Raw genomic sequence first — 23436 nt, forward strand, 5'->3', positions numbered from 1 at the left:
CTGCATTAATAAATGGCTTGTTGAGAGTGTGGCGCCACCTGCAGGTGAACAGTTTGACTGCACGTCACAAAAAAGGGACTACAACTAATTCTGAACTACAAAAATGGCGGACATTTTCATGTCAAATGTAATATTGTTGTTGTTGTTAAATATCTTATTGTAATACAATTAATTAGCGTTAAAACAACATTTGTAAAGAAATGCGGTGTGTTATTTAACAACTGCTGCAGAAAGATGACACAGTATCATTATTGCCATAAACAATATTAATAGAATAGAATAGAAGAAGTTCTCCTTTGCACTGCACTCCTAGATGGAGTCTTGATGTTGTTGTGTGTTGTGAACACACGGGGGCAGTGTTGGTTAAACTCTGAGTGTTAACTCTTTTGTCCTTCACAGACTTGTCTGCTTCAGTTTTGTAAACACATACAAATAAATAGATGCATTACTGTGCTGTAGAAATGTGACTGATAATTAGCCTAATTACATCAAATAAACACAATGAAACATGGATATGTGAGTGTTAGTGACTGATATTAAACTTCTTTTGTAAAGATACACCTGCTGGCTCAATAGTATTCATTTAACACACATCATCATCATCTTAAATTAACTGTTTACATTTAGTCATTTAGCAGATTATCTCCAGGGTGACTTACACACCAGGAGCAACATGTGGGTTAGTATCTTGCTCAAGGAATGGAGGAGCCATTTTACTATAATGGCTGGTTTATATTCAAGATTATTAAAGACCCAGTGTGCTGAATGATCACTCAGGTTCACCTTTAGATGCAACAATGCTTGAGTCTTTTTTGGATCAACTATCCTCCTGCTGGTTATGGCTGATGCTGACATATTTTACATTTCGGTCAAGTTTGCTAAAGATTAACTATCAAATAAAAATACATTTTATGATCAAAGTTTGCAGCTTTGATAAAAAATTAAATAATTGAAAATGAAAAGACTGAAGAACAATCTAAATATTTTGTAGCTGGGGAACTTTATGAAAGGTGAACTGCTGCATGTTTTAGCGACACATCTGCATCATGTGTTCATTCCTGTTAAATCTCACCTGTGGCGCTTCAATTGTCTTTGACTCCTTCGTCCAGCAGATGTCAGCAGATTCAGTGTGGACCTGCAGCCTGTGTGTGGTCCTTGTTTAAGTGCTGGCTCCAAAAGAAACAGCACTAAATTAGCTACAGTGTCCTTCATTCTTTGCATAAGTTAAAAGACAGGAAAGGTGTAATGTGCCTTTAGGTGGGCTGTCTGCACTAATTATTGCGCCCAACACTCCGAGTCTATTACAGCACACACAGTCAGCGTATCTGTCTTTGTTTGGCACTTCTCCAGGGAGACGGCTGCTTTGATCTGCTGTCGGAGGCTGTGATTGTCTTCTGTTACATGGTCGCACACAACAGACTACAACCAAGGTGGAGCAACTGTAAACCTCAGTAGCGAGAGAGGAGTCCACCCTGTCACACAGACCTTCATACCATTAAAGTAACTTATAGGCATCACTCAAATGTAAAGAAATGCAACATCCCACCTCCCAAATAAAACCAGATTCAAACTGAATCTAACTACTTCTCTCTTCTGTTGGAGGTTTGTGTTCTACATCATGGACAGGACTCCATCTTTCAAAACTGAGTTGTCCTTTTGGAAAACACACAGACAGACAGAAAAACAACAAACAACACAGCCAGACACCGTCTGGTGACATGCTCCAACATGAATAAAGGCCTGAGGCATCTCTTGTCCATTCTAGGCGTCCAGAACCCAGTCAACAACAGCCACTGCTTTTAAATTACAGATGAGGCTCATTACTGGGATAGAGATGGCCCATTTGATAGGTCCTTGAATGCACCACTGTAACCCAGACCACATGGGTTGCACATTATCTGTCTGCACATTATAAGGTTTCCTACATACAGTATCTTTCCACTCCACCAGCAGGTGTTTCTACAGTGAAGCTACAGTCAGACCGCAACACAACAAAGATGGCATCACTGCAACAGTTTTGTAGTAATAACAGTATAATACTGTAGTAATATACTGTATTATTAATCAAAGAAGAGTTCCTGAGTACCTGGCAATAATATAGTTTTTTGTTTTAATTAAGGTCTGGAAAAATATGCAGTTACTCATCATTTTCCTATAAAAGCCCTGCGGAGGTGTGTGTGGGGGGTCGAGGAAGTGTGGCAGTAATATAAGCAAACAGAGAATGTGAAGAGAGGAAATGACCTGTCCTAATAATCACAGCCCAGGAGCAGCAGAGCATTCAGCTCGCAGCGCCGGGTGCTCGGGCCGCTCTCTCCTTTCAATGCAGCAGAGCCCAGCAAGTAGCTCTTTATGGACAGGCCCTGACACCCACAGGAAGTGTAAACAGAGGTCAAGTGTTAAAGTCCAACCCGCCAATTCTCACCTCCATTAAAGGGGGAGGTGCAGGGGTCTACACAGAGCCCACAAAGCACCTGGGGAAGAGGCCCCTTAAAACACTGTAATGACTGGTTTCATAAAGCTTCACAACCTGCAGGAGTTTCACATTTTAGACATTTATCAGCTGTAGTAGCTGCTAATAATGATCAATATAAAAGAGAATAATGGGAAGAGATGACAATAATGTGAAAAATAATAAACTCCCTACAGACCTCTGGCTTTTTGACATCATATTAGCAGCTCTGGACAGGACAGTGAGCACCAGTAGAAATACATGACGAATGTCTACATGTGAGCACAACAAATTCTGTAAGTCGGAAAAGGAAATCAAATCTAATCTTTTTATTTATTATAATAAATGTAAAGGAAGCTGCTGATTACTGGGAATGAGACTCAGGAATAATTAGGATAATTCTGCATTATGAAAAATACAGACAAGATTGATGTCACTGCTGTATCTGAAACCAGGAAGGTGAGGAGAAGATGGGCTCGTCTTGCAATAAAGAATAAAAACAGGGTTGAACAGCTGTCTGGTAAAAATCTATGTAATCTATGTTTTCCAGTTCTGTCTGCTACACTAATCAACCAGCGTGTAAATAACCTTTCCTATTTCTTCCTCCTCTCATGCACCTGACCTAAATTCTAGATTTGATGTTTGGTCATAAACATTGTTACAGAAAATGAATTTTATCCTGTGAACAACAAAGACACAATAAAAAACTCGACAGAGGCACAAGAAGACAGAGTCTTTGTCCCGCGGCCCCACAACCTCTCTCCTTAGTCTGTGCTCAGTTCCTCTGTTTAGTAATAGAACAGTTGGACGTGTCACTAGTTTTGTTTGAACAGTGACTCAGTAAATCAATTATGAAGATGGTTGCTGATGATGTTTTAGCCAACTAATCTATAAGCTATAATCTGATGTCATAAAGGAACCAGTTAAGATGAATCTTGTTCTGTATAAATGAAACTACTACAGCAGGTCAAACTCTCCCCTCAGCCCAGTGGAGCGGTGTGAGACAGCTCGAATACACACATGCTCCATTCCCAGGACACGGCCGTCATGTCAGCAAACAGATACTGTTCAGAGGGAAGGTTAATCCCTCATTAAGTTGGTAATGACATGGACGGTCATTTCTGTGAATGGATGGAAGACTTTCTATGCCTAAATGGTGACTATTAGCCCAGAGGAGAGCAGCTCGTACAGTCGCACTCCACAGCACTGGTGTCAATGCTAATGGCCGATTAGCTGGAACTGCAGCGACTGCAGCGACCTCCCTCCAGCCACACATGCAAATGAAAAACACACAGAATCTGCATGGTAACATGCAAAAGAGTTGGTTTTCAGTGCTGGAATGAGAGTTCATTGCACATCTTTTTAGCTGAAAGTGTGAATTTATCTTTATTTACAGGGATAAAACATAGATAAAGGGTTTTACTACAGGGGCGCTAATGTTACTGAAAACAAAAGAAATCTGACTTTTATCTCTATTTTTGTCTCTTTTCTGTATCTAGTTTCAAGTTTCAGTTAAATTATACGGCAACAGAACATGACACTCACACAAACTGCATGACGAAATGTTAGTTATTAATTGGTGAATATTTTACTAAGTTCAAACTGAGCTGTTTCTCAACCCCATGTGACATATTTAAATATGCATGCATTATATAAATAACTATGAATATAATACTACATTTACCTATTTTTACCTATTTTAACTGTATACAGATTTATACTCATGCCTCCATAACTGTTTTTGCAAACAGACTGCTAATTAAACATTTTATCAGACATTCAAAACCAATGTTCAAAAACTGACTTAGCATAAGTTGGACATAACTCAAATTATCTTTGTGTGTAAATACAAGCTGTAAAATAAGTCTGGGACACAGCAGGCTTGGACAGCACTCCTCCACATTAAGATGGGTTTATAAAAGTTATTAAGGATTGAGAATAAACTAAAGACTTGCTTTGACAAGACCTAAGACAGTCCTCAGACTTACTACATCAACCATTTACAATGTGCTATTTACGTTTAAAAAGTCAAACTACATTTTAAAAAACATGTTCAGGTAACAGTATGCTGCATGTTTGGGCATGTTTTTCTTTTTTACTGTCTGTGGTTGGTTTGGGACGTACTGATTTATCAGGGCTAAATAAAGCTGAAATAACATAAAATACATATATCCGTCAGTGTCAATTGGTAAATTTACTTTTACAACAGACTATATAGCTGTGATTTAATGATGTGCAGGTTGTCACCTGCAACACTTCTAAACCAGAACATTTATACTTGTACTTGTATAAATGTTATGTCCAATCTTATTTTATTAAAAAAAAATGTACTCTAATATTTAACATTTTACTTAATTCTTAAGGATCAATATTGCTGTGGACACCAGTATTAAAATACATTTATGGTTGTTTTAGAAATTAGACACCTCGCTGGTGTGGGCAACATGACCCTTCTTCAAACATCTCAGACATTAGTTTGCAAAACTGGAAGATGTCTAAATTCAGGTGATTGAAGATCAGGTGTTTCAGTTTTAACTTGAGGTCAAATTAGTCTCCTGTTCTAAAACCACACATGAATCTGCCCACAGCAGAACCTGAATGTGTATTGGAGCCAGACAGACCATACCTGGCCCTTTACTGGACTCCTGTTCATAGTCAAGGTGAGGGCCAAGGCCCAGCAGGTCGCAGTAATGACCCCTGAGTCCCAGCAGCAAGGTGACAGAGGCAGGATGGATCGTTGTGTAAATGGCTTCATAAACTCATTAGCGATGGATGTGAGTGGACAGGAAAGGCTGAGACTACAGTGCTTGTCAAAAGTGTCGGGCAGGTGAAAAAACGATCTCCTTTCACCTCAGTAACAATAATGATGACAGTGTTTCTCTATGCTTTTGTTTCATTCAATCACGTGTGAACTGGGCTACAAGGTGAGACAGGACAGACCAGGAGAGTTTCTCCCTCTCTGTCATATTAATGTCACAACTCCTGGGACAAAGCAACATCTGCAGCATCTGGAGAACATGTCTTTAAAACGCTGCAGAGAAATTAGAGCTCAGACTGTTGCACAAGTGGAGAACAGAGACAAATTACTTGCAGAGATTCATTTAGATGCCTGATATTGATATATTACATCATGGAAAATGTTGCTGCACTATGTTCAGGGTGGAATCTAAATTTGACTTTTTGTTCTCAGATGCTAAAAAGTGAAATAAGTCACAATGATAATGAATAAAAACAACTTCAATTTAAACCTATGGTACAACATGAATTAGATTTTTAGTTTGTTAGCAATAATGGACAAAAGGTTTTGCAAGAACTCTCTTCAGCTGCAAAATGTGCTGGCAAGCCTGTATTTTAATTATTATTTAAATTCAAATAATAGAAATTACACAAACTGCATTTCTCTTTTCTATCACCAGTATCATAGTTTGAACCTTTCCACTCATCACTCAGTATCATTTGTACATTGTACCTGTATATAGTTTATTTTTGTGTGACTTTTTAATTGTAGTTTTGTTTGTACTGTTGCTTCAATTTGCCAGTAGAATATTTTTTTAATTAAAACATTTTAAAGTAAAACTATTTTGCATGTATCCAACCAGATACTGAATGACTCTTGAGGAGTTTTGAGCTTTTGGTGAGAGCCTCATTTGGGAGTGATGGCCCATAGCCATTAGAGAGTGGCCCTTTAACTCTCTTTCTCCTCCTAGGCCATGACTATGAAAGGGGGACTCTCTGGGACAATGGTCCGTGTATTCCTTGTCTGGCTCCAATACACAAGGAGGACATGCTGCCTTCACTGCAGCAACACTGCAGCTTGGGTCATTTTGGAGGTTTCATTGTATAATGTGAACAAAATGTGTTTTGTGGGTGAAGACACCTCCATGGATTTTAGATGAGCAGGTTGAATAATGGAGGTGAACTGAGTCTTTTCCCCTCTTCAGTCTTTCCCACCTGTTCAGAAACAGGAAGATAAATGTCAATCACATGTTCCCAGAGTTCAAGAGGAAGCATCACATCACAAAGCAAAATATTCTGCTTGATTTCCTATTTTTAGAAAACCTGCAAATATTCACATTTCACAAACTACATCCAGTGGAAAACATTAGGTCAGTAGGTTGTCACAATTCAATTCAAGTTTATGATTACTTTTAACTTTCATTTCATTTCATTCATTCACTTTAACTCATTTCAACAATTTCCTCAGCTGATGATTTGTTTATATGTTAGAAATCAGTGTGTTTAATAAAGGTTTCGAGACTAAATGTGAATTAAATGACTTGTCAGGACAGAGATTTTCTACAGGGCACGCCAGTAAACACCGGTCATGGAGTGGGTGGTCTGGCTGGAGACGCGTCAGAAGGAGCATCCTTATTGTTCAGGCCAAGTTGAGAAAGTCTGTGTTTGCTCTCTTCATTAGACATTCTAGTGTCAGCGAAGGAGAATAAATAAAACGCACCGAGGTCAAAGGGACTGAGCGCTTCGCTTCGGTGTTTAAATGTGTTTTAACAGTTACTTAAGGCTCTGGAGACGCTCTCCGCCACTTCCAAATGATGGAAATGAGCCTGGAAAGTTTGCAGAGCTGGCAATAATCTAAGTTGAAAGAGAGGATGGCTTTGTCCTGGGGTAGTGTAAGAAAGAAAATCACTTCCTTTTAAGAAGCCGCACGGTGCTTCATCTTCAAATAAAAGAAAACGGGTTTCACCATTTCCTGTGCAAAATGTATCTCAGAATAAGAGTTTGTTTTAAGGTGGACTCTGGGTATCCTAATGAGAATGACAATCATTTAATTATCAATGTTTGTTGCATTTAAACACAATAAAATCCACTTGAGATTTAAGGCTTTAACCCAACTTGGATTGTTTTAGGAATCAAACAGAGCACAAGCCTTTCTCAGCCAGAGCTGCTACATTAAAAGGATGGGATGGATCAACCTGTGGATTAACGCAGTGACTGAGATTAGCTGAGCTGCAGTTTGGTAAAACCAGCAGCACCACTCTGTCCCCACACCCGAGCCGCTGAATCTGACGCCTCAGGTTTTCAGGGTCGTTATTCGATTTTAAGAGCGACACCGCTGCTGTTAAAAAACACACTCTGGAAACAGAGAACATTCATTTTATACAGGAAAAAGATGATGGACTGTTTGCATACAGGAGTGACTCTTGATTTACAACTGCTTGAGACAAATACAAATTAAAACTTGCTTCAATTTGAATTTTGTAAAGCGTCAAATGTTTAATTTTACTTAGGAGTAAAACTTAAATCAGCACAGCAGTTTCTCTGTAAACTGTCCAGCTTTAAGTCTGTATCCAATTGTGAAGGGACTTGTTACGCTTCTTAAAGCAGCTGTCGGCCGGCCACGACTTATAAGGCTCCAAATAAGATGATTTGGTAACATCAAGGCGAGCCCAGCGGTAATGATTACATTTGGACTTAAGATCCATGCAAGAATTTGTAGCCCAGTAAATCTCTTCAGTTCCCAGCCCCCACGACTCTTCAAAAGCCTTGTCATTCAAAGGATGAGGATGTTTGACAATCCCAGCTTGTACTACTCCACCAATTAATTGGATACGTTGTCGGGATGTTCGTTCCTCTCATCTGCTACTTAGAAAGACAAAGGCTCGATGGGGGCTGTTGACACCTCTGTGTCCGGGAGGAGTATAAATGAGAAGTCTCCACCGAGGAGCAGCATTCACTTTCTCGCTGCACTTGGGGCAACAACTTGTTTCTGCAAAGACCTTCGAGATTTTCTTTTCCACTTTTTTAACCATCTGGCAGAATGCAGGTGCCGACCAGACCCATGGGAGCTTACGAGTACTCCGTGCGTAATTACGCACCAGCATCGCTGTACCCACAGTACCAGGGGAGCCAGTGCGCTTCGCCAGTCAAGCCTCCGAGTGGAAAATCTTTCACTATTGATGCTTTGCTCGCCAAACCGGAAGATACAACGAGCAACCGGACGAGTTCTACTCAGAGTGGAGTGAAATATCAACCTGCAACCACAGTTGTGCCTCTCACCGGACACGTAGGCTTACCGATAGCACCAGCACCTTATGTCTACTCTCCAAACATGTTGCACTCTGCTGTCCACACGCAACCTGGATATTCAGTCTACTGCTGCCCTCCTTTCACCTACCAGTCATCATGTCGTGGAGCCTTTTATACACAAGGTAAATTGAGTTTCTGCTAAAATTCACAGGAACTTTCAGTGTGAATGTCAGAACCCAAACCATGTTCACATGACAGAATGACTAAATGCCATATTTCCTCTTTGCAGCTTCTCTATCCAAAGTCAACGCAGACCTGCATTCTTTCAAAACCAAAGGTGGGAAGTCGAAAAGGATGCGCACCAGTTTCACCAGCGAGCAGCTGTCCCGGTTGGAGAAGGAGTTTGCAAGACAGCAGTACATGGTCGGATCAGAGAGGTTCCTCCTGGCCTCCGCTCTACAACTCACAGAAGCTCAGGTAAATAGAAAATGTTTCAGACCCTGGATTTTAGATATTTCAAGTCAGAGTTGGTATTATGTTCATTTTATGAGACAGTTTCTAACGTGCATCCACATTTTTCCAGGTCAAAGTCTGGTTCCAGAATCGACGAATCAAGTGGCGCAAACAGAGTCTGGAGCAGCAGCAGGCCAAACTGGCCAAACTGGGCCTGGCTGCTCCACCGAAAAGTCCTGGATCTCAAGGCCACGCAGATGAAGGCGACGAGGAGTTCTCCGATTCAGACGTGGACATTGACGTGTCTGATGACTTCACTGACCACTGTTAACCCAACACCAGTGGACTGACTGGAAATAAAAGACTTTTGTACATACTGCTGAGAAAGGAGACCTGTCTCTCCAGCTAAGAATATTTAATAGATGTATAGTCATATATTTAATTTCCTGCATTTATGGCTCTTTGATGAGTTCACTTCATGTGTCCAGTTTTAAACATTTGAATGAAATATTCAGAAATATATTTTATGACATTAAGGGAAACGTGTCTGTCCTTTATTTCTACACTGGCTTTTAGAGACATATATAAAGGTGACATCGCACTGTTCCATGTGACAATTCTTTTATTCCTCTGCTCTAATAATGTTTTGCAGCAAATTAGTTCCAAAAACCCAGAATTAAGCCACCTCTCCATCAAATAATCACTGTTCACCTTTGACCTCTCCTTATTGCTCTGCTCATCTCAATCTGCCCAGTTTGACAATGATGGAGTCATGTTAGGACATTTCCTCCTGGGTTTGATCTAACGTTAAGTCTGGGACAGATTTGAGTTCCCCTCTGATTTAAGCTAAGCAAATAAATAACCCACTCAGGGATTAGCTGGGATATCTGTAACCTGGGGTGGTAGGGGTCAGTCTGTCTCAGGGCTAGAGAGCTGAGTCTCACTGTTTAATCTCTTTAAACGGTCAATATGCCTGTTCTCACTGCTTCTCAATGAACTGGGCTCCCACACGCCCACCCACTGCCAGCAGGTGTCCCATCTCTGCTCCATTCAATCTCAAAGTCTTTCCATCTAGGCGGAAAGGGACTCATGCTGTCTGCTGAAGCCTGCCTGGCAGACATGAGGGATAAATCATGAGAGAAGACAGCGTGTAGAAAGGATTGGGATGTAGCAAATGAGTCCATCAGAGCAGCTAATTGGGGTGGTCAACCTGAAAGTCCTGTCCTGTGGATACTGGTCTTATTAAACAAAGAGGGCTGATGGGAACACAGAGCTGTGGGTCCCATCTGTTTAATCTTTCTTTAAAAGTATCCTTAAGTAAAACATCCTTTTCATGAGTAAAAGTAGCAACAATGGTGTAAAAGTCCTTCATTTAGTCCACAGAAGACTTATAAACAAAGTAGGAATCCAGCAGGTGGAACATATTTGAACTACTTCTCAAAACAATGACATTTTGTGTAAAACTTAATGTTAATGTAGTTGGATCAGTGAAGTTGGGTAGAGGTGGTAGAAGGGATTCTATATTGTACTTAACAGCAGTACTTAAATAAATGTATATACAAATTCCAATGGGTTTTTATATAAAAACCACTTTCTTACATTAAGATGAGACAGAAGAGCTGATAATGAATGAAGATGTAAATTAATATGTGTCTGTTGCATTTTGCAGAAACCACAACACGAGCGTGAAAACAAATTGAAGTAAAAACCTAAACATGCTCATGTAGGGTCACAGAAAATAATGTCAATCATAGTCTCATTATTTTATAGTCTCTATACAAAGTGACAATAGCACAATGTCATGATGCTGTGCTGTAGGGAAACTGTATTTGTGTAAATGTCAAAATAAAAGTCCAGATAAACTGGATGGAGCCGAGCAACAAGCTTCTTCTATAACTAAAGCTTCTATAAACAGGTCTACACCTAAACACAACCGTAACAATAAAGCTCAACCTGCTGCTTCTTACACTCTGAGCTTTAACTAAACCAGCTCAACCATGTTTCCAACATTTCTACAAATTCACTGAGTCAGATAAAAACAAACAGCTGTAACGTGAAGAAGAACAGAGTAACTTTGATTTTCCTGCTTTTTACTAATACGTTTTTTTATCTCACGGATTCCACAATGAACTCATCACCTTGTAAAGTCTCTCAAAGCGGTGAACAGCAGTTGGTAACAGTATCCAAGACAAGTTTAATAAACAGTAACAGAGTTGATCTCTTTCTGTGTCTCTTGTCCGTCACCCCCTGCCTGGTCTCTCCTGGTGTCCCAGCTCAGTCTGATTACGGCTGAGCGTCTCTGAAGGAGCACAATTTGTGTAAAAACCCCAGAGAGACATTTCTGATGTGATCAACTGGGAATCAGCCCCCCCTTCTCCACAGCTCCACGTAATCCCATTGAGGAACAGAGAAAAACAGCCAGAGGACTGTGGTGACCCGGAGAGTCCTGGGAAGAGGAGAGGGGGGTCACTGGCCACCTCGTCCCAATTAGCACAGGGCACCTTAACGGCTGGAAACATGTGAACGCAGGCTGGTTTTCTAAGACTCTCGGAACGGAACGGAACGGAACTGAACGGAACGGAACTGAACTGAACTGAACTGAACTGAACTGAACTGAACTGAACTGAACTGAACTGAAGCTCCTTCTGAAAACTGTTGCAGCTTCATTTATCTTCTGACCTGCTGCTGCTGTCAACTTCTTTTACACTTTAAAGTCTGAGCTCAATAAGTACACAGCAGTTAGGTACTTCATCTGTGCTGACTTGATGTGTAGTTGTAGTAAAATATTAATCAATTCATTAATTAGACTATGTTTTTTCCAGATTAGTCTTTATTTCAGATCCTGTGTGCAGATGTCCAGCTTTTATTTTTCTTACATGATAGTCTACTGTTGAGTGGAGATGGGTGTCCGGAGGTCTGCAAACACCACACATGGGTCACAACCAAACATCTGTTAAAAATGTAAGAATTAATATCACATTCAATTTAAAGAGAAAACAGAGAAAATAACTATTACAATCGCAGTTATTTGAATTCGGTTGAAGGGTTTACATTTACATCTAGTCATTTGGTTTGTTTTTGCATTTTGTATTTAACCTGTTTACAGGTTTATAAGGAAGGATGGGTTGGTGATAACCAAGCAGAGTGCAGTGGATTGTGTGTACATATATTTTATATAAGTAAACCAGATTTAAAATATAAATTCTACTAATTAAGAGAATCAAGTGATGGTTGTTTTAATGGTTGTTTTTTTTCCCAGAAACTCACTTCTACTAGATGTAGATGGATGTTTTGTGCGTCTTCTCTCCTCCCTTCAAGTCGTCGGTCTTCACCGTCACAGTAATAATGCAGCTCTGAGAAGGTGTGAAAGTTCTCATGGACACCAACAACCTCCAGCTCCAATGGGGAGAGTGGACTTCATTTGACCAACGCGCGTTTTTTAGGGTAGTCGATTGTAAAATAAAGTCCTGCTTTGCATTTTATTTGCAGAGACCAGGGCCCATGTACTCCATCTAATAGTCATTAGCTTTCATTACAAACGTTTGAAGTCGAAACCGCCCTTTGTCTGTTCGTGAAAAGGCCGCGTTTGAGATGCACAATGACTTCTGACACCAGAGAGAGCAGCACGAAACTAGTGACCAAAAATAAAAAATCACCACCTGGATTTAACCAAGGAAATAGACAAGAGTCTCCTACTGGATAAATACTGCACGGATGATTATTTTTAAATGACAACAAGTTATTTAGCTTCTCATGTCGTTAGACACAGTAAGAAGAGAGGAGGGTGAAGTGAAGCACCCATCATGTCTAGTGCCTACTGTAAAAGCCTGTGGGGGCAGTGCTATGATCTGGGGTTGCTGCAGTTGGCCAGGTCTAAGTTTGCATCAACGTTATGAGTCCAAAGAATGAGGTCAGCTGACTACCTGAATATACTGAAGGACCAGGTTATTCCATTAGTGGATTTTTTCTTCCCTGATGACACGGACATATTCCAAGATGACAGACTTTGTGCAGCAGTCTGATTTTCCCATCCTTAAAACAAGATCTTAAAAATCAATGCAACTCTGGAATAAATGTGTCGTGGCAGAAGCTTATTGAAACGATGCCACGGTGAATGTGCGCTGTAATCAAGGCTAAAGGTGGTCTAAGGAAATATTAGAGTGTGTGAATTTATTATTATTATTTTTGGAGGGACAGTGTATGAAGCAGTTTAGACGGATTGGACGTGGATCTGGTTATAAAACCAGTTGGTTCCAACGTTATTCCAAACGTGCGTATTTACGCACTATACAGCCACGGCTTCAAACGAAGAGGTTTGGATTTTCTCGTATTTCTATACAGCTCTCGCGATGACTGGAATCTATAATCTATGATGCTTAGTATTTATTATGTTTATCCAATTTTATCCCCCAAATATTCAAGCACTTAACAGCTGCAGTAACTTTCAAATTAGTACTATACTATTTTGGATCCTCTTACCGTGATGTATACCTGTTCTGGTTATGGACACGTCCAGTCATTTTTCTCGTGACCTTGTTAAAAGTGGGATGTTTGTTTATGCTAAGGAGGGGAGCCGGTGGAGGAGCGGAGTCTGTACAGGTGGTTAAGCGACTCCACTTCTCATGCAGGTGGCACAAACGCAGCGATGTGCTACTTTTCCCATCTCTTTATCATGGGGTGAAAATTTCCAAGTATTTAAGTGGGATAGATTAGCTGAACACACAACGCTAATGCGAAACAAAATGGCCAATTAGTTTATTAATGAACGCGAGGTGAGAGTGAAACCCTGAGCTTCAGCTGGTGGTTTTAATCAACATAGTGGAGAGATGGGTAGAAAAAGATGAACAGGAAAACACTGCCAGCTGATAAACAGTGTAATATTTTTATTCTAGTGTTTATGTCTGCCAAACATGTCTGTTTGTTGACGTGTTCAGTCCTTTTCTAATTGTAAGACAAACAGCTTGACGCCTATTAACATGTCTGTTACTAACTTCACAGCTTTATTAATGATGTCTAACCAGGGTAATAATAGCCACTAGTCTTTTGTCCAGAAACAGCTGACTGAGACTTGTCACAGACCAGGACTCAAACTGCAGAATCATCACGTCTGATGCTGTGATCGTGTCCTGCGTCGTGCAGTTCGGCCGCTGGATGGCAGCATTGAAATACGAAACAACACTTCAGCAGCTACAAGAGGTTTAAGAGATCTGACGAGTTAGAAACTGGCACAAGGTCTAGATAGCAAATGTCAAAACATAACACGATGCTGCATATTTCCCACTTGAGACGGATCTACATCACTAAACATGGAACAACTTCATCACTATGAGCAGAGCTGGGTTCAAACAGTCCTTCATGAGATGTGATGGTGAGGTGACAACAACCCTGTAGATCCTATATTAAAGTTATAAATGTCTTTATTGTGGGAAGAAAGTGTAAAAAACGATCTCATTATGTTCTTGCTCTTGTTCAGACAGAGCCCACTGGGGGGCACCACTTATCTTCAATCGTACCTTCTCTGTTCTGTGTTCCAGCTTCTTGCAGCTAAAACAAACACTTCCATTCTTACACTGAGACACTGGTGTAGTTAAACATGTTTGATCAGCAGCTCAATAAACTGTAAGTACATGTTACCGGACTCAGTAGAAATTATTCTAGTGGACTGAATTTAACTCAATGTTTAGAATTGATTTCTCACATCTGAAAGTTAATTATAACCTCGATATTAATGAAGTCTGTTTCTGTCACTTTGTGTGATTTAACACTTTAGGAAAAGTTAATTAAAACGTTAGGTAATTAGTTAATTGATGACACAGAAGAGTGGCACATTACTGCAGTGGTGGAACACCTAAAATAAGAAGGAACATTTCCAGTGAAACAGGAACTGGAGGAGCTGCTGTTCCTCTCTCAGAGCTCAGTGGGCCGATGTGTAACCTGTGTCACAACTGACCGAGTTTTCCCATACTGTAGTGGTCTAATCCTAAATTAATATGTAATCTGACAACGTTTTTATGATATCCAGTTTGAACCATATAGGTCAAAAAACCCATTTAAACATTATCTGCTTTATTTCTATTTCATAGTAATGTTCTAGATATTAAATAACCCAAATGTACACAACATCAAGGTCACGTCCAGCCACAAGTTTTACGCATCCAGCCCAAGCATGAGCTGCATTTGGAATAATAAACCATCAAATGGGATTTCACTGTTTCCATTAAAAGCTAACACACCGCTCGGTTTCTCGGTTGAAGATCACTTTGGTCAGAGTCAGGAACTTCCCTCCTCAGCCTCGGGGAAGATCAACAGCGGGTACGGAACAACGCTAGACTGCTCCGCTTTGTTTTCGTTAATGCAGAGCGATTTGATCATCTATTAACCAGCAGCGATCGGGGTCAGTGCGTAAAGGCCCACAGGGTTTCATCATTAAACTCAACCGGCTCCATCAGCCCTCAAGTTCCTGCTGCTGCAGCAGCGTCAGGGTAGAAAGAGGTTTAAATATAAAATCCTTCAATGAAGAGTTCAGTGAGTCCGGAACACGCTCCTTGTTTCTCTGCTAAAGGCCTCGTATGTTACCAACTGTGCGTTATTCCTTCATGTGGTGACTAATAAAACACATTTTAAACAGAACATATTGAGGTTTGTAGCAGAACACGTGTGCAGAGCTTTGCTGTTTAATTGATGTCACTCTGTACAATTCGTCAGTATTAATAGACACGAACATGCATTAAAAAGCTCATTAACAGTTTATTGCTCCGTTTAATTCAATAGTAATTCTCATGATCAGATCAAAGATGCTTCCCAAGAAAACTGTACTAAGGGATTCTGAGTCACCCAGATGAAAATGATAGTGTAATCCTTCAAGTGATGACCAAATGAAGTTACACTGGCGGGAAAAGATGGCTCATTCACAGAACCTACTGCCGTCTTTAGGAGCCTTTAGCTCTAAACACCTAATCAACAACTTGTTTTACCTCATAATTTCCATCGGTAATGATTTTCTAATGCAACCTCCAGTCAAACGAGCGCATTAACAGGATAATTATTAACTCGCCGTGGAAGCTGAGCGCCGAGGGATAAAGCAGCCGCGGAGCTCCACTGACTTTTACGCGCAGCCTCCTGACTGTTGTTCTCTGCTGTACGACTTCATGCTGCTAAATTGTTCTCTAAGAAAAACTAATTGAGCCCCGTTTTCTTAAAAGTCAGCATGAGAGCAGTTTCTCTCTAGATGTCAGCGGAACGAATTTATTTATCTACATAGAAACTGAAATCCTGAAAGAATCGAAACTCCACTTCAAATCTGTGGTTTGGCTTTTAAATAACAAACGGACTAAATTACATGTGGAGAAAGAAAAGAACAGAATACAGTCCATCAGACAAGACAGATTTTATTTATTTCACTGGGTCTCTTGTCAACAATGATATTATTATTATTATTATTATTATTATTATTATTATTATTATTATTATTATTATTATTATTATTATAGAATTTGTTATAAGGCTGCAGATACGAGTTGAGAATAATAAAAATATTATAATAATAGAAAAAAAATTAAACATAAAAGAAAAAGGAAAATGTAAAAAAGAGAAAGTTGACACTGTTTTAAAAGATAAATAATTCACCTGGATGATACTCAGCTTTAACAGAACCTACTAATAAATATACATACATGAATATATTTCTTTATGACTTGTTTTCACCACAAACAAAACTTCACAGGTTAAAATACTAAAGAACAACCACGCGGAAATAAATGAAATGACTCGACCTCCTCACAAACCTCCCTGTTGTCTTTCTAGTTCGCAATAATCCGTGAAACGCACGCAGGTCTAATTGGTAACACACTAAATGACACTTGTTAATGTTATAGGTCGACGGTGAATTGTATTAAAGCTTTAATGAGAATTACGCAGCGCGTAAAGCGCAGGAGGGATTTTTTAAACAACTTCATTTCTTTACAGGCTTTAAATATTTGACTCCACCAGAAAACTGCTGCACTAGAACTAAACGAGTGGACTTCCTCACCCCCACCGTGGACGTTTTCCCTTATGAAAACAAGATATTAAGGCCGAACACACAATGAGCCATTAATCGAAGCGGACGTTTTCTCGCCGTGTCTCTGTAACTAAGCTGCTCGGCTTTGTGTGATCTATGCAGCAGGTACTTGAGGGGACCTATTGGCAGGTGCTGTGGTCCAATCAGCTCTCTTCCTGCGCAGCGTCAAGCCGCGCTGAAGGTTGGAGGCACTTTACTTAGCGCGCACTTGTGCACAGAAACCCTCCTAGTGGGCACAGACTCCATGGATCAGAGCAATTTGCTGCACTGTTGAGTTCTGCAGCAGCACCTCCACTGGACACGCAAATCCTCCACAGACCCTCCATCTCTGATCACCATGCATCTTTGAGGGGGGAACTCTCTTCTCCAGCAAGAGGAAGGAGGAAGACTGATCTCTTTCTTTAGTTACTGGTTTCCATTTTTATCACGAGATGATGTTTTCGTCTGCAGGCAAACGCTGCTTCACCATCGAGTCTCTGGTCGCCAAAGAGAATCCTCTGACAGCAGAGGAACCCATCTGTCCCACGGCCTTAACTTACTCCAACCCGACGACAGATGCCTTAATGAACGGTTACCAGGCTCCGCCGGCCAGGTCCCTGTACCAGAGTCCAGATCTGGTGTTCCCAGAGACGGTGAACCACCACTCCCTCACCGTGGCCCCTCACCAGCTCGCAGGCTCCCACCTACAGCATCCGCACTTCTTCGGGACTCAACACCGAGACCCGCTGAACTTCTACCCCTGGGTCCTACGGAACAGGTTTTTCGGACACAGATTCCAAGGTAAATGAAGCGGAGACACAGCTTTTACTTCACATTCACAGCGCTCCAGTGAGAAGTTTTAGACACATGTCGGACACGACACTGCGAACACGACGAGGCTGTCAACACTGAAATATGTCTCAGCTGAACAATAACCTGCAGCTCCAGATAACATAAACGACTCGGGCTCTGCAGCAGGCTGTCGGGCTGCTCTCCTATTTCCACTCTCACTCGCCCTGCAGCCACAGCCTGGAAAAGATAAGCTGATGTAGATTTTCTTCCCCAAACAAGAAAGCTCGCCTTTGGTCAGGCTTTTCACGACAGAAAGCCTGTTACAGCTAAGCTACAGAGGCAGAACAGAATAAGGCCAGGATAATCATTTCAGTATAATAGGAATAGAAAGGGAAGAAGAGAAACGCAGCCTGCAGTGATTCATTTACCAGACGAACTTCAGCGCCACCGTGGATCAACTATTACCCATTAAATCTGCTTTAGGACGACTGTATGTCAGCAACATGCTTTGTCTATTTTTATTATTCTTTATTTAGCATTCATAAAAGTAAAGACAGAAAATGAAGGTTATGTTTGTATTAAAGACGAAATGATGCAAATGAACAAAACGCGTAAAAAACGTTAAAGATAATAAAGAGAATATATGATAATAATATAAAAATATTCGTAGAAAAACAGACAGTTGTTGTTTGTCATAAATAAACAGAATAGAATCGAGGTTCTCAGCTAATGAAACATATACACAGTAAATAACCGGGATAAAAAGGCCTCATTTCCTTCACGCTATCACACGTTTTATCTTTATTTGCTTTAGGCTGGTTTCAGTTCAGTCTGTTTATTCTACTAGGCCTTTATCCTCCTTCTGAACATGCAGCTAATTTATCATAATATTGTTTGGTGCTTATTTTCTGCAAAAAACAAGTTTTCATATGTTTTATGTTTGATTAATTTAATTGGGTGGATGAAGAGCGGTTTAGTTCAACAACTTCACCCAACACAGCAGGTTAATATAATAACAACAACAACAACAACAATAATAATAATAATAATAATAATAATAATAATAATAATAATAATAATAATAAATAATAATAATAATAATAATAATAATAATAACCTTCTCAGTTGACGTCTCTCCGTGTCAGGTAACGACGTGTCCCAGGACAGCCTGCTCCTCCACGGTCCCTTCGCCAGGAAACCCAAACGCATCCGGACGGCCTTCTCCCCGTCCCAGCTGCTCCGTCTGGAACGAGCCTTCGAGAAGAACCACTACGTCGTAGGAGCCGAGAGGAAGCAGCTGGCAAACAGCCTGAGTTTATCTGAAACACAGGTGAGTGAACTAACGTCAAGCTGCAGAATCTGTTCTTATTCTTTTACTTTCTAAAAAGATAAAAACGAAATTCATTACTGCGAAACAAAAATCATATAATTATATATAAAAAGCCCGTCTTAAAAAAAGTCACCACCTGGATTTAACTAATATAATTACTACATGGATGAATATGTTTCAGCTACCAACAAGTTATTTAACCCGAACTGATGCAGTGAGCAGCTTCTTATCCTGTGGTCCTGGAAAAGATGTTAATCTGTTTCAGAAAGGGTGAAATTATTGGAATGAATCAAAGAAAACATCATGAAACTACTAAAACTAGTTAAGAACTGTCCAATGGAAGAAGGTCATGTGGTCTGATGAGTCCAGATTGACCCTGTTCCAGAGTGAAGTGATGCACCCATCATGTCTAGTGTCTACTGTACAGGCATGTGGGGGCAGTGCTATGATCTGGGGTTGCTGCAGTTGGTCAGGTCAAGTTCAGCAACGTTATGAGTCCTAAGAATGAGGTCAGCTGACTACCTGAATATACTGAAGGACCAGGTTATTACATCGATGGAGTTTCTCTTCCCTGATGACACGGACATATTCCAAGATGACAAGACCAGGATTCATCAGGCTGGAGGAGTGGTTCAGGGAGCAGGCGGATCACAGGGTCCAGACCTTAACCCCACAGAGTCCGGACCTTAACCCCACAGAGTCCGGACCTTAACCCCATTGAGAATCTCTGGGATGTGCTGGAGGAGACTTTGTGCAGCGTCCGACTCACCATCATCAAAACAAGAGCTTGGCGAAAAATTCAAGCAACTCTGGAATAAATGTTGAGACGCAGCAGAAGCTCATCGACAAAAGTCACGCTGAATGTTTGCGTCCTGAAAAAAGGCGAAACGAGACGAAATATCAGAGTGCGACTGTTTTTGGACGAGCAGTGAGTAAATATAAAAATATATAATACGAAAACCAAAACCACGGGAATAAATCCACTCTGAGAAAACTGACCCAACCTTTCCTACTTTTATAATTATGAAGGAACGAGGAATATTATGAAACGAGGTTAAATATGTTCAAATAAAGCCAACACATAAATGACACCAAACAAATCTGGAAATTAAATGAAAATTGATTATTTCAGTCTAAATAACGAGTTTAAACGCTATTTAATAGGCTGATTTTATTCCAGTTACTTGAGCACAATTTAAAAAATAAGCATGATTTCATTTTACTATCTATTATGAACGATTATTGATACTGATAATATCTGAAGAATCACTTTGAAATGTTTTGTTTTAGATTTGCGTTGGTTATAGATGAGCTGTTTATTAAAATCATTTTCATCTTCAGATAATTCTTTATCATTATTACCATGTTGGTAATGAAGGAAATGATTTTCTGAGAGATTACTTTACATTGGATGTATGATTATAATATATTATGCACTATGACAGTTATATAACAATGTGCATCATATTAATAGGTTCAAATTCTTTTATTTCACAAAAAAACTGTCAAAGTCATTAATCATTTTATTTTTAATTGTTACACTGAAGGACAGAGATTTTAAGATTTCACTGAAGGACAATCACCTTTAAGGTTTAAATTAATTTACAACTATTTGAATAAGCAGTTAATTCATTTTTTAATAAAAACACAATAATATTCCAGCCAGGTAAATGTGAAAATCTGCTTGTTTCATAACATTGTTTTGACTTTTGATCAGAGAGAAGACATAAAGAAATCACATCAGACTGACATTTTATAGACTAAGAAATTAATTACCTGATAGAAAACTAATACATAATGAAAACAGTTGCAGCCCTGACTGGACATTATTTATATTTAAATCATAAATATGACCCCTCTATGAAAAGAAACTCTGGTCTGCTTAAGAAGGCATCATCACTAAACCCGTTTCTTTTTCTGTCCAGGTGAAGGTGTGGTTTCAGAATAGGCGAACCAAGTACAAGCGACAGAAGCTGGAGGAAGAAGGACCAGAGAGCCAACAGAAGAAGAAGGGAAGCCATCACATCAACAGATGGCGCATCGCCACCAAGCAGGCCAGCTCTGAGGACATCGACGTGACCTCAGAGGATTAAAACCACAATCGACAATGCTACCCTAAACCCCATGTCCCCAACTGACGCATCAGAGGACCAACACTATTTATTATGTATTATTATTATTGAGTATAATTAGACACATTAGAGAAAGCGCACAGACTAAATGTGATCACCACACATCTGTTCATTGAGGTGCTTCACTCAATGACACTGGAAAAAATTGCTTATTTAATGACATCCCTTCTGAAGGAGGAGAGATCCTTTGGTGCGACAGCCAAAGACGAAGAGAAACAACATCAACCTCTATCAGTGTGTGTGTGTTTTTTTTTTTTTAACTGTACATAGGTCACTGATACAGATTGTTTTTGAAAGAGATTACTTGTTTCATTAAAGCTGTTTTTACCTCCTGCTTAGGTCATTAACACCCTATTCTTCACCCAACCCTCTCCACCACCTGTGTACCATTTCAAATTCTCCTAAATGAGGAGAATGGGCTGTTGCACACTTTTATTTCCCCCCAGCGAGTCGGAGAGCGTGCTGAGAACAGGCAAGAAGATTAAAACAGGAAATGAACCTTGTGTCAAAGAAGACCTTCCACTTCCTGCATGATTTTATTTCAACTTTGGTGACTTGAAAGCCATTCCAGTGCTCTGCTATGCTTCTTACTGACAATTCCCTCGAAAGGCGATTCATGGCCAGCTGTGCATGACTTTTGGACAGACGAGAAGCTGCACAGACCTCTGGCGTTAGGGGCGAATTGCACCACATAATAAAAGCAAGTTCACAGCTGTGTGCCTCTTCTCCCATGCCATTTGTCACTGTGGGGTTATGGATGATATCTCCATTTGTTAAATGTCTGCCGATCTCATCAAGCACAGTGTGTTGTATAAAACATATATAAGATCATACTTTTCAACAGAACATGTAATTACAAAAAGATGTTTTAGAAATAAAAACTTAAATTATTTCTCTCATGGAAAATGTAATGTTTTCATATAATTCTAGGATTTCTTTTTAATTGTTAACCAGTTATTACAAATGCAGGATTCATTCATCTGCTCCCCTCTGCCTCAAGGTGCCTGTGCAAATCACTGTGAAACATGCTGCGAATGAAACTCAAACCTCCATTACAGATGAAATGGTGGACTGTTCAACTAAAGAAAGGTTTTCAGTTTGTTTATGAACTAAAACTGAAAAGTATCTCTCCAGAAAATGTTGAATACATCCCAAAAAAATACATCGAAACCTCTTTGGAGGACTAAGCTGACAGGAATGTTGAAGGGCAATAACACAGGTGTCAGGTGTGATACCTATTAGTTTTAAATTCCAACAGAAGGGGGACTGAAATTATTCCCATCCAGAGGGTATAAAGAAAAAAAAAGATGGAAACTAGTCACTATTGTGCTGCAGCTCTTTCACCAAAACGCCTCAGTAATCACCTGTCAAAAGAAACGGAAGGACTCTCCTCCTAATGACCCTGAGGCTTCAGAGATGAGCCCTGATGGTTGACCCTGATGTCTTGTTTTGTAAGCTAAGAGACGGGGAGACAGCAGAGAAAAGAGGGGAGGCAGAAAAGTAAAACACACTGCAGTAGTCTCACCTTTTTAGAAAGCTGCACAATATGTCAGGCACCTGCAGTTGCAATGGGGGGCCCAGTTGCCTTGTTTTTAGTTTTCAGGATATCCTACACTCACTGCAGGTGCAAATACATGTTAAAGGAGATCCAACATTCCTCATTAACTAAATAAACATCATCAGTGGTGGACTTTAACTAATATGTTATTCAGCCTGACATGCAAAGCTCTATACAGTAGCTGTCTTCTTAAAAAACAGGTGAGGCTTCAGCCATCTACATCTCGATTAGTTGAAAGGCCAGCACAATTAATGAGAGCTGCGTCTCTCAGTTGTCTGTTAGGAAAACAATTAATTGGAAAAATCACGCCCATCTCCCTAAACAACACGTCTCCCGGTGCCTGAATCAGCACAGAGGAGAGCTCAGGATAAGAGCAGGAATCTGCCATGAAAACAAGACTCTCTCTGGAGGTGTGGAGTGCTGCGAGCTGGGAGAAGCAGCTGAGAGACCAGTGCTGCTCCATCGTTGTTTAAAAACCGAACTGCTTCAATCAGCGTTTGATGACTTGTTTTCCGTGGCATGTCTGAAGCCTTCTGTTTTCTCATCTAACACTACAAATGATGTGTTTTATTGTAAAATTGCATGTTGAGTGATAAATCATGCAGTGTTGTCACAGTTGTCACATTGCATCAGCTTCAGTCAGGCAGCAGTAAACACACTGAATCATAAATGACACAACTTAATTAATGATCATTCTTT

The 23436-nt window shown here is 40.1% G+C and overlaps 2 protein-coding genes and 1 long non-coding RNA gene across 4 annotated transcripts; 2 read left to right on the plus strand and 1 right to left on the minus strand.

Annotated features, from left to right (window-relative positions):
- Positions 1-3686: 3686 nt before the first annotated feature.
- Positions 3687-19614, minus strand: LOC113148161. Of its 2 annotated transcripts, none has more exons than XR_003297421.1 (3): positions 19570-19614; positions 18835-19036; positions 3687-6400 (listed from the first exon to the last, which is right to left on the minus strand). It is a non-coding gene; the product is annotated as an uncharacterized LOC113148161 (long non-coding RNA). The 2 variants fall into 2 exon arrangements; XR_003297422.1 differs by lacking the exon at positions 3687-6400 and adding an exon at positions 17605-17692.
- On the plus strand, positions 8226-9218 carry noto (notochord homeobox). The gene is made up of 3 exons (XM_026339707.1): positions 8226-8616; positions 8724-8911; positions 9018-9218. Exons 1-3 carry the CDS (start codon positions 8226-8228, stop codon positions 9216-9218), a joined length of 780 nt encoding a protein of 259 aa, XP_026195492.1.
- On the plus strand, positions 16496-23312 carry emx1 (empty spiracles homeobox 1). Its single transcript, XM_026339708.1, has 3 exons — positions 16496-17726; positions 18863-19047; positions 20973-23312. Exons 1-3 carry the CDS (start codon positions 17378-17380, stop codon positions 21138-21140), a joined length of 702 nt encoding a protein of 233 aa, XP_026195493.1. The 5' UTR covers positions 16496-17377; the 3' UTR covers positions 21141-23312.
- Positions 23313-23436: the final 124 nt, after the last annotated feature.

This window comes from Anabas testudineus, chromosome 22 (genome assembly GCF_900324465.2).
Source record: "Anabas testudineus chromosome 22, fAnaTes1.2, whole genome shotgun sequence".
Lineage (NCBI taxonomy): Eukaryota > Metazoa > Chordata > Actinopteri > Anabantiformes > Anabantidae > Anabas > Anabas testudineus.

Coding starts and splice junctions, on each gene's coding strand:
- noto (XM_026339707.1), top strand. CDS start 8,226: ATGCAGGTGCCGACCAGACCCATGGGAGCTTACGAGTACTCCGTGCGT. Junction 8,617..8,723: donor TGGAGCCTTTTATACACAAG/GTAAATTGAGTT, acceptor TCCTCTTTGCAG/CTTCTCTATCCAAAGTCAAC. Junction 8,912..9,017: donor TACAACTCACAGAAGCTCAG/GTAAATAGAAAA, acceptor ACATTTTTCCAG/GTCAAAGTCTGGTTCCAGAA.
- emx1 (XM_026339708.1), top strand. CDS start 17,378: ATGATGTTTTCGTCTGCAGGCAAACGCTGCTTCACCATCGAGTCTCTG. Junction 17,727..18,862: donor TTTCGGACACAGATTCCAAG/GTAAATGAAGCG, acceptor TCTCCGTGTCAG/GTAACGACGTGTCCCAGGAC. Junction 19,048..20,972: donor TGAGTTTATCTGAAACACAG/GTGAGTGAACTA, acceptor TTTTCTGTCCAG/GTGAAGGTGTGGTTTCAGAA.